The 11,822-nt window shown below is 38.8% G+C and overlaps 1 protein-coding gene across 1 annotated transcript; it reads left to right on the top strand.

Annotated features, from left to right (window-relative positions):
* The first annotated feature begins 4,188 nt into the window (after positions 1 to 4,188).
* On the top strand, positions 4,189 to 11,677 carry lysmd2 (LysM, putative peptidoglycan-binding, domain containing 2). The gene is made up of 3 exons (XM_075478466.1): positions 4,189 to 4,688; positions 5,653 to 6,005; positions 10,970 to 11,677. Exons 1-3 carry the CDS (start codon positions 4,443 to 4,445, stop codon positions 11,019 to 11,021), a joined length of 651 nt encoding a protein of 216 aa, XP_075334581.1. The 5' UTR covers positions 4,189 to 4,442; the 3' UTR covers positions 11,022 to 11,677.
* Positions 11,678 to 11,822: the final 145 nt, after the last annotated feature.

Below are 11,822 nucleotides of genomic sequence, written 5' to 3'. Positions count from 1 at the left end.
GCCAGATCAAATCAGCTAAACCACTTCCCTTTGACAAAGAGGCAGCTATTCTTTAAGAGTTAGTACACTTTTCTAAGAAAAAATATCTACTTATAAGTCAGTATATAAGCTGTGTCTTGTTACAGGCTCATTTAACTTAACTTTTTCCAAAGTTTTCCGTATAGACTAGTGATAAACTTGCACCATCTGCTGGGTGAAATTATTAACTTGAAACAGATGCAGCACCAAAAAGGTCCACTAGGGGTCAGAAACAAACTAGTTTATACCTTACACTGTTGGAGGTGAACTTGAATGTGTTGGACATGTTTTTCTATGAAAAAATGATCTGATGCGTATCTCAAGAGATAAGGTCAGACACTTCAAGATTTACCAGTTTCAGACTTTTAAACTATCTATGTAAAAGTTATGTAAAAGTGTTCACCTCTTTTCTACTTTGTTGACTGCTATCTACAAATAACTTAAGGTGATGCAGAATAAATCAGATATGGCCTTGAGCCTCCTTATAGCTAAACTTATGGAAAGAATGATATGGAAGCGCTTGAATTATAAAACGTGTAGCTTTCAGGAGGATGATTGTTGTCATGGTTACACTGGGACAGATGACCATGAGATGTTTCTCTCTTCGCCTCATAATATAAGCAGACCTGCCTCTATGTGCAAAAAAAATACTCAAGAACAAAGATGTGGACCAAATATTGCATGAATACTGGACTGATTTGTAGTTCAGGCTAAATGGTGCAATCTCGCATTGAGAAAAATCATGTATAATTAATGCATGTGAGCTCCCCCTTCCTGGTCTCTCTTTGTACTTTTGCACAAGTTTAATGACCTGATTTCCATTAGAAAATGTCAAACAGTGAGATTACCAAGGCACCATCTACAACCATGAGAGACTGACTGAATAAATAAACCATTCAGAGATCATGCGTCCCCTTGTTTCTTCCCAGCATTTGTTGTTCAATGAATCAGGTTTCATGCATCACAAAGTGACACCTGCAGCCTTCGTATTCCAGCTGAAAAGAGCCAAGAGGACATCATCTTTCACTAACACAATATCAAGATCATTTAAAATATGAACCAGTGTGCATACTACGGTATAGTGCTTAGTATATTTTATTTGTTGAAGTAAATTAACTAACTTCTTTACGTAACACTCCAAACAACCATAATGTTCCCCACTGCTTTCTGAATAACCATTAACAATAGGGAGAGCACAGACGGCAGTGACAGGAGGCAGTGAAATTTTCCACTCACCACCATCCAATAATGAATACATGATGAGAAGAGATCTGCTCTTCACAAGTTCTCAGATTGGCTATTACATAAATGTTGTATTAAGCTGGTATAATTAATCTTACTTTAGGGTTTTGCCAAACTGTAGTGACTAAATGACGTGATGCTCCTTGGTTTACAGCATCCTCACAGACAGGCCACAGGATGCTGTCCGATAATAATGATGTCAATAATGCAATTAATATATAAGCTAGAAAAGAAACTGCAAAGTTTTTTTGTTTTTTTTGTAATGTGTGTGGAAACTATGGAGATAGAATCACATCAGGGTGCAGAAAAATCATGCCGTAAAAACATTACATACTTGAAAAGCTGACATTTTAAATGAAATTGTGTGTAAACTAACCATATTTGGATCATTTCAGTGGAAAACAACACAGTCAACTACAAAAATTCAACAAATATAGACTCAAAGAATAAATTCTATCCCCTGAAGATTGCGTGTTTTGGTCTTTCTCCGGGTCTTCCTTGATCTCTTTTCATCATACTTTTTACTGCCCCACTAAGGAGCACCTCTCAGAGTAAACGTCTGATCCATCCCGCACTACCTTCCTTCTTTGTAAAAAACAGACAAGCCAGTTCAGAAAACAAAGCAACAAACAAAAACATAGGAACTAGAGAATTATTGACTATCATTACGAGTTTAATATTAAGACAAATATTTTCCAAAATAATTAAAAAATGTGCTTTATTCAGTATGTTGACGGATGGAGATAAAATTCCTTGTTTTTCTATTTCTAAATCCTTTTATCGTTACAGCACCACCATTTTTCTTACTTTTCATTCTAAAAATAAAGTTACACGTGTTACTTTTGTAGCTGATGCCAATATGATTACAGGGAATATGGATTTTTTTTTCTTCTTTTTTATAAAAAGTACCTTCCTCATTTGGCAGAGCTTTGGAATTTCCAGATTAGGAAAATCTCTTATATATCTCTGTAGCTTTTGAAATGTGATAATAGCGGAAAACCCATTGTTTTCATGCATGGTTGGTCATGGGACTGTTAACCACTCTCATCTCACAGGCACCACTCAAAGCATTAACTTCACACATCACAGTGCCGTGGTTATTGGTCACAGACACCAGCTAAATGTTTCCACCCAGTGTGAAATTAAGACTCCGTTTCTTCTTCCTCATTATGTGTTTGGTCTGTTCTGGTCTTCTTCTGGTGCATAGCACAAGTTGTTTAACCATAAGAGTATTTTATTGTTCAGTCCAATAAGGACTGGTCCAAAATCATGCACCTGGTCAAAAATCAATGAGCATTATTTGCACTATTTTGGTTACACAGAAGTTTTTTTGATAAAATGCTCCTTTAAGGACTGGAAGAAAAACAACCCATCACAGAGTACCTTCAGTCAAACAATATTAGATATACAAGTATTGAGAAACATCTACAATTATTTTGTTATCAGTCATTTGTTAGTGGACCAGATTTCACCTGAGGGCCAGAGGTGCTAATCCGTTTTATCATTTTATCTCAATAATCAGAGTACAAACCTTGACCATTATTTTCATATATGAGTTGCACACGAACAGCTGAGTGTGGAAGCTTATTGATGATGGCTTTTTGAAGACAAATTGCTAAATTATAGTCTTAGATTTCCTTATGACTGTTAATATCCAGTATATGATTTCATTAGCCCTTTAATATCCACCCCTTTCACTCCAAAAAAGCAAGAGAGAATTATTTTCTTAAATTTTTCTTCATGGTTGAGATATCACTTAACTGTAAATGTATCAAAATTTGAAAAAGTGAAGGGATAACTTTTGGCATTACATACCTAAATAAAGTGGTACAGATGGCTCACACAAGTTTACCTACACGAATTATTGACAAAAAAGTCAATAAGGTGCAGTATAGTGACTGACAAATATGCACTACCAAACGGTAGAGCCGGACATTTAAGGGTTAAGCATATAATCAATGGCTATTAGCTCAATGGAGCTGTTGAAAACGAGCTACTGACTATAACCTAAGACTGACTGAGAAATTTAAACGTATGTTGCAACCATATTATCAACACTAGTTGAAAAATTGTTTCATAATTTAGTTTTGTTCACCTCCTATTTCCTTTTTCTCCCATTGAAATTCAGTTTAAATTTTAGATGAGCTGTTTTCCATACTTTTTTCTTCCGTCTACAAAGGTGAGAATGAGTTCCTTTTTAGTTGAATTGTATTTTTCCCCATAGAACTAATTTTTGGAGTTAAATTTCTTTATTAATCTTGGACGTCTCGGTCCATATTGCAGAAAAGGTGTTTATCTGGAGACAATATTAAACTAACAAAGTTCATATTTGAATCAAATTGTCTTGCTTTTAGACAATTCTTTCAACAAGGTAATTTTTCTTCAGCTTCTTCCAAGTAAAAACTTGTTTTGTGATGAGTTTTAAATATGCTCTGTATTAGTATATTATCAATAGATAAAGGCACCCTGGAAAATTAAGATATTAATACTTCTTTAATTAAAACTTACCCTCTACTGGTACCCCCTATTATTATGTGTGATATGGTATAATTTGATGGTATTTGAATGTATCTTTACTTGCTTTATTTTTAGTGTAATTTTACTTCAGTTTATTCCCTCTATTTTCAACTTTGTATGCTATGTATATTTATCTCAACCATTTAGCTGTTTATTATGTATTGTAACATGAATGTGTTATTAATAAAGTTTTTAAAAAGGGGGTTTGCTGCTTGTAGTTACCGGAAGTTAGGTACTTAATTTGATCAGGAAATCACAACGATTGAATCTTCATTTAAAAACATGAAGTGGGCCTGAGTTCACTCCAGGTTATTTTGCACTCTCGTAGATTTGGAATTTTGAAACTATTCCGAGGAAAATTTTTATTTTTCATGTTCGCCTGTGAAACATTTTGAAAGCGTAACCGGAAATTATAATCTTGCCGTTGCTGGCGGACGTTCGAACGTTCTCTACGTTTTTACGTCAGAGTAGCGGATGTATGACAAAAGCAGGCTGTGAGGTAATGGTCCCTAAACATGCCTCTTTTTCCTGGGCTGACGCGCTAAATATGTCCCGGGATGGCATACTTCCACCGCCTGAATTAGTGCTTTAGTTGCATTGCTTCGAGTCAGCTGGAGTGTTGAAACAAACGGAGGTAATCAGGCTCTTTATTTATTCAAGAGAAGATGGCGGAGTTCTCACCCGTCCTGCCGATGCGGGATGGAGGAGGACGATTTGCCCAGCCCATCTTCCCCCGGTCCAGGTCCGGTTCCGAGTCCGAAAGCGAACTGTCCCAGAGCCTGGCCCGGACCAAAATCCGCTCGTACGGAAGCACGGCCAGTGTCACGGCCTCTTTGGGGGAGAAATACATAGAGCATCGGGTTACAGACAGTGATACTCTGCAAGGGATTGCTCTCAAATACGGTGTGACGGTAAGGTTGCTTCTCTGCCACAGCAGCACTTTGTGCTTTAGTGTTTACCTTGATAAGAGATGTGATATCACTTGCAAAGACTAATTTCTGAATTATAAAAGGAGCTAACCACAACATCATGCTTCTATACTTTTATGTGGACACATTGAATTTGAATTTTTTGTTTGAGCTGCATCCTCACCCTGCTCTGATTCTTCTTTATAGTCAATTAATGGTCTATGACCTGGACACAGAAATGTAGCAATAAGACTGACAAGGACTCAAATTCAGCAGGATAATTATGATTTAAAGGCATGTGTGGGAATTTACTCTGTCATGCCCTTGCACCCTACTCTTAAAGACGAGGCAGTCCAATTAGGGAGGTGAAAGTGAGGAGTTTATGAGTTTAGCATTTACATATCATAGCTTATCAGTAGGGTAAAATGGGCATCTATCTTAAGGTTACAGGGTCACAGTGACAGGGTCCACAGCTGGGTGTGTCAGCTGGGTTTTTACTTTGATGAATGACACATTACAACATAAAGACAAGCTTTTGCCACACCAAACTAGCAGCAACTCTCCAAGTCTGGAAAGCACAAATATAGTATACCCACTTCTGATTTCCAGGAGAATCCACTCCGAACACATCCCTCGTGTACACTCGGCACATCCACATCTGTCATGGTACATAATCATAAGGAATAGATTTACTGAATTTCAGCAGATGTTTTAGATGCAGTGAAGCATTTCTCACCGGTCAGGGGTGAAAATGTTTAAACATTGAAAGCCATGTGTACATAAAAAAAACAACAACAACAAAAAAAACACATTTATGAAAGTTCCATCACATGTAAATAAGGGCTTAAAAGATCATTTTAGTTCCTTGGGTCAAAGATGAAGTACATGCTTCAAGAACAAGAAAGGTGACTCCGTATAGAGAAAGACTTTAAACGCTGCTCTTTTTGCTGTCACCCCAATATGCCAGATGGAGCAAATCAAGAGAGCCAATAAGCTGTTCAGCAATGACTGCATCTTCTTGAGGAACAGCCTCAACATCCCCGTGGTGTCGGAGAAGCGTTACATCTTTAATGGACTGTCTCTGGAATCTCCAGACGGGGAAGGTGAAACAACATGCCAGGAGACGGATACGTCCTGTATTGTGACGCAGGATATTGAGGGACCGTCGCCATCTTCTTCTCCTCCCCCCGAGGATTCCAAACCACCCCAACACCAGACTCAGCCAGAGGAGCTGTCAGCCAAAGACTTCTTACACAGACTGGACTTGCAAATTAAACAGTCAAAGCAGGCTGCGCGCAGGCTGAAAGACGAGGAAGAAAGGTGAGGAGCTGAGCGACTCGCAGCCAGTGGCGGCTACTTTGCTGTGTGTAAACTCTTTCAGACCACACTTTGTGCAGTAGTTGCTAGACATTTCTTTTTAAATTTGGCAGCAGAGTGTCACCCGGAACACCTAGTCTCTAATTTCTTCTAGTTGGAGTTTAGGCAAATTGAGGATCCTAAAGGCTTAGTAATGTTACTACCTGCCATCTTTACCATTGATGGTGCTTAGCTGTAGACAGATACACTGAAAGAAAAAAAAAAAAAAAAGAAATTACAGGACTCTGTGTGTTTGCATCCTGTCATTGTCATCATCAGGGAGGAACAAATCTTTTGATGGGAAACCTCGTCATTCAGTATATTCATATCATCAGCTGACCTTTTTTTTTTTTTTTTTTTGGGCACGTAATATTGCTCTTTTTTTGCACCCATCACTGTGGAACAGGGTAAATCTGCACTCATTAGACCTTCTTTTATTTTACACTGTTCCAGAATCCAACCCTCATCCTAGAGATTACAAGCTTCTTTTTTTTTTTTTGACCTGCTCGGTCAAAAAAACTTCTTAAAAAGATCTCTTAACATCGTTCTTTTGGAAATGCTTTAACTTTCCCTATTTAAGCTGCAAATTCTACTTTTGATTCTCTTCAATTTGATTTCACCGAACATCCAAATTTCTTCCTTGAAGAGGATGGTTTAGCACTCTCTTTCCAGGCTTTGAAAATGCATTGGACAATTTTAAAACTAATTCTAGTTGTTCCTGTTGTGTCCTGATTTGACCCTTCTGAAATAGAGTAATATCTTTTCCATGACCGCGGGATGTGAATAAGAAGCTACTCACAGCATCAGTTAGGGTTTGATAACTTCATGTAACCTGAAAATACTTTTCCAGTGTGGAGCCCTCTTTGGTAAGTATGATCACATTTTTTTCCTAAGAACTAATCAAGGCAGGTAAGTGTCTCGGTAAAGCTCGTGTGTGTTTTGCACACTATGCCAGGGCTGCTGTTACAGCTTCTTTTTCAAAAAGTTGATGATCACAGCTCGCAGACTCAGGCCACCATTAAGATAATCCCAGCCTTGCGCCATTTGTAGAAAATGTGGCCCCGGCTGTCTTCTCTGAGCTCAGTGGGTGATTGTCAGAAGTCCCGGTCAGCGGGAATTCGAGTGTGAAAATATTCTCTCAGATGAAAGGATTTGAGATGAGATTCAGGGTTGTGCCAGTCTGCTGTAGTAGTCGGATGCCATGTTACGCAACATTCAGGTATTTAGCAGATTTGGCTTGCTGAAGCAGGCCTGTGCTTGTCCTCCTCATGCAGCTTGTTGAGACAGAGAACGCTCTCATGCCTGCTCAGTAATGAAGTAGAAGTGGATGCCTGGCATGCGCCCATTCACATAGAAAAAAGCCTTGTTGGTACTATCAGTTTAGAGAGGACTGAGTCACACTGCAGCTGATACTTCATCAGACACAAACAGTGTTTTTTTTTTTTTTCTTTCCACCTCAGGCTCATTCTGATTTGCTCATGTTGGTATTTTCAGAGTGGAAATTGTTCCCTCCGTAACAGCTCCGTATTATTTCCCTTCCTTTTGCAACATCAACTGACTGTTCTGGCAGTTCCACCAGTTTTTGCTTTCATTATATCTGCTGATATAAAAGACGATATGAACTAGTGCCGCAGGATATTATGAAAACATGCAACATGCGATGCCATCGTTGACTATTTCTATTACTATATGACTTGCAATCTATAAATAACTATTTCAATATATGGTGCTAATCTCAGATGTATCTACAAGGGCTGCATTCCACTTCTGCCACTGTCAATGTGAGTTGTAGAACATGCACAAAAGATCGGAATGCAGCCCCCATTAATGCACCTGTGCTTGCACTGTTTCAACTCAAAATGTCTTTGTGATATTAATGTTTCGTGACATTTTCTATACATTGCGCAGACCCAATATGAACACACGTCACGGAACTTGAAGATAGCAAATGCTTCAGACAGAATTGGAAGAATCCCATAATGCGAAACAGTTTGTGCACTTTGTTGTGTGTAGGCAAACAGAGCGCCACTCCGTTCTTTCCACTCGGTCCCAGGGTAAACACGGACTGCATGCCTGTCCGGCTTCCTGCTTATGATCAAACGAACCACAAACCTCCAAAGCTGAACTGTAGGGAATAGCAGACTGATCAGTACCCGGTCCTTGGCCACCTTATTCCAAGAACCCAACTTTCATTTAGGTCTTAAAACATGCCTCCTCTCACTTGCACTTATAACCATAAAAAAGAAAAAAAAAAGAGTTACAAGGTTATGGTAGGCTAATGGCAGGGTGATAAAAGAAATTACAAAGGGAGTCAAGATTACAGAAGTGCTTTAGAGTTTGTGGACACTTAGAATCATAAAAACTATATGACTAAAAACCATCAATAGAGCTTTAAACAGGTGCTAAAAGTCAATAAAGACAACTTAATTAAACAAACTGACAATATTACTTGTTTACCAGGCAAGTAAGTAAGGGCATAGTATGTAAACCTTTGCTGTCAGTAATATAGTTTGACCTCCATGTGTTGCAATAACTGCAAGTTTCCAGAGCATGTTGTCAAATCAGTCTTTCACATTAGCTTGAAGGATTTTAGCTCATTGGAACTTAGAGAAAAAGCTGCAACCCTGGGATTTTAGAGAGTTTCCTAACACAAAATGCTCACTTCAGGTACTTTTGCAAAATATCTGTCAGATTAAATCAGGCCACTCCAACACATCAACTATTTCATCTTTAGCCTTTCTTTAAAAAACAAACGCGTGCTTCGGCTGCTGTTGTCGTTCCCTTCATGGATAGATATCCTGATGTCCTCCTTTGATATTTGCTGGTACGATTCATTAATGGTGGCAAACGTCCCTGACCCACATTCATCCAAACAGGCATAAACCGTGGTAATACTATCACCACAGATGGGATGAGATTCTTACGCTTGAATACAGTTGCTCCCTTTTAAGAGACAAAGCGGTTCTCATGTGAGCAGCAAGTTTCATTTTCACGAGCCATCTGGCTCGTTCACGTCTTCAGCAAACAATAGAGGGGTAATGTTCTTTTTGGTGAGCAGCTGCCTACTCCTTGCAACCCCACTGTGCAAACATTCACCTGGCTCCTTTTGTGACCTGATGGACTATGACGCACCTCGCTTTTGGAATAATCTGTTGCTCAACTTCTCCTGGGAGGGATGACCGCCGTTTAGAATTTCCTCCATTTGTAGGAAATCGGTAGCCCTTCAGAAATTGTCGCGAGCTTCTCAAAACTCTTCTTTGTTGGTGCCATGATGCACTTTATGAAGATCACATTTTGATGGGCTGCTGTTGTATGAGTCATTCAGGGTGAGCCTCCCAATTTATTGTCATCCCACGTGTTGGTAAAACCTGACTGGAACTTAAATGCTTTTTCTTGCAGTTTCACATAAAAATGTGCACTATTGGATCATCCTCTGTATTTGATTTATGAAGCTTAGTGACAGCGGCAGTTTTATTTATATAACTATTTCATCGCACATAAGCCCAGTGGTCTTAACATTCAAAGATAAAACATGGGGAAACGATCAACATGTAACAAATTTATGCATCATCACAGGCAAAAATCTGTAAAGGGATCCATAGACGTATACATTAAGTTTATCAAATGATGACTCGTGGGCCCCTGACACATCTGACATGCGTCACAGCAATAATTGCCACACACGACAAATTATACACGAAATCGGAATACAAGGAAATTTACGAGTCAGACCAAGTGTTTGGTGAAGAAGAACAAGTTTAAATCAACTTTGTGTGATGTCAAGTATTTAACTGTCCAATGACAATGTGCAAATGAACGCTAAGCGTGAAAGTAGTTGAACAGGTTATAGGAAATACTGTTTCATTCAAGACTTCAGTTTCAAATTGCATGCGCAGCTGAGATATCCTGTGATCAGATAAACTGGGTAAGAGACAATGAAGAATGCACAGTTTGCTTACAGGAGCGTGTTTATTCTTGTTTTCTGTCCTCGTCTATCCTGAAATCCCTTCACCTCTAAATGTTTTTGCTCCTTTTACAAGGTAGATTGACGCGTTGTAGCCTGTTCTTGCATTACGTAATAAGTACTTTCTCATATTACAGTATTCCTCTGTGCTTTTTAAGCCGGTATTGTGGCCAGTCTAACCTGTGGTGAGACCTAGCAAAGTGATTAGAGACAAACCTAAACAGTTTTATAATAAAATATACAGTTTTCCTCTCACAGGCCTTTATTGTTACACACTGTAAGTTTAAATGTGCTTGTAAACAGTGGATTTGTGTTGGATTAGGCAAGCTTTCCTCTCACTGAATCATTGGAATAAATAGATAACTTTGGAATCTGCAGGGCCAGCGTACATTTCCCTGAGAGGGGTTATTAGGAGACTAAATTTCAGTGAGCTTGAGTCTTTTATGTTTGTCTTTTAAGATATTGATTTTTTTTTTTTTTTTTTTTTTTTTTTGTCCTCTCTCAGGTTTATTGTTTGTTTTTTTTACAGTGAGATTTATGAGAAGATCTGACTAAGTCTAAGAATATCCACTTCTCTATCGCAGCAGGTTTCTTTTGTTGTCTTTTGCCCTTAAAGTTCAATTGTAAAACTATAAAAATTGTAAATTTACATGCTTTTTTTTTTTATGTTGATTTAACATCTGCAGTAGTAAGGATGACCATTCTTAAATAGATGGTTTGTATATCAGAAGTGGCTTTTAGGCGATGGTGTGCTGAGTTTCTGATGCATTTTGAGATTTTGATGTGAGAGCCTTGTGCAGTGACTGGGATCAACATGTGGACTTAGACTCTGTGTTGACCAGAAAAACAGTGGCAGGATGAGAGAAAACAAGTTTTGAAAAAATGTGTGCGTGCTGTTATATTGGAAGTGTTGCTGCTGTGATGGACTCCCTGACTAAAGCTTGTTTATTTTTTACCTTTGCAGGACCAATGAGGAGAACTACACGGCCCCCAAAACTTCATACCAGGAGATATAAAGACGTGGTCCGCTTACCTGAAGCCCTGACTCGGAAACAAACCCACATACACAACCACCACCTCAGCCTCATTGCTTTTCTTTATTTTCTTGTGTTTACCATGTTGAACAAGTGTCATGTTTGCCTTCTTATTTATTGAAATGCTAAGAATATGATGTATTTTCTTACTTCTGTTTTGTACAGTTTTACTGGGCACTGTTCTCACGACTGCCGATCCATTCTGCATATGCTTGCGAAGCTGCTGTACAGAACACACCTGCTGCTTATGTTTAGTCACACTCCCTCCCTTACGCTCGCACACAACGCGCTAAGCATTTCCAGAAGGATTAGCTTGTTGCTAACCGCCGGTGATGTTCTAAATCTCCTCCTAGAATAGGCTCATTGGAAAGTACATTCAGGCCTTCTTCATCAGTGTTTACCCTGTTTAAACAAAACCCCAAAACCCCAAAACTGAGGCGGTGGATGGACTCAAGCCTTTTGAACATGTCATTTGCCTCGTAGAAGTTTTTGCCTTTAGAAACAGCGGGCAGAGAGCTCTATTTTTAAAGTGTGAATGTTTTATTCCTGTGTGTGGGGTGTGGAGAACTGTAGTTGCGCTTTCAAATTCTGTTGGTTTTATTTGGGATGAATAAACATGTATTTAACCCAGACACAAAGATCTCAAGTTTGTTTTGTCACAATGCACATCTCCTTCAGTGAGTACGTTGCGTTAAAAAGGACTTGAGCCACTACCATAAGTTCTCCAGGCTTCTTGAAGGACATTTCAAAGCTCTTCTTTGGATAATGTCTTTCTGCTCTGGG

This window comes from Odontesthes bonariensis, chromosome 1, assembly GCF_027942865.1.
Source record: "Odontesthes bonariensis isolate fOdoBon6 chromosome 1, fOdoBon6.hap1, whole genome shotgun sequence".
NCBI classification, from domain to species: domain Eukaryota; kingdom Metazoa; phylum Chordata; class Actinopteri; order Atheriniformes; family Atherinopsidae; genus Odontesthes; species Odontesthes bonariensis.
The sequence above is the reverse complement of the archived record's forward strand: the minus strand, read 5'-3'. Positions and strand labels throughout refer to the sequence as shown.

Excerpts from the sequence above, each read along its gene's own strand:
- lysmd2 (XM_075478466.1), top strand. The coding sequence starts at position 4,443 with ATGGCGGAGTTCTCACCCGTCCTGCCGATGCGGGATGGAGGAGGACGA. Across the intron at positions 4,689-5,652 it reads CTCTCAAATACGGTGTGACG|ATGGAGCAAATCAAGAGAGC; the intron begins GTAAGGTTGCTT and ends CCAATATGCCAG. Across the intron at positions 6,006-10,969 it reads CTGAAAGACGAGGAAGAAAG|GACCAATGAGGAGAACTACA; the intron begins GTGAGGAGCTGA and ends TTACCTTTGCAG.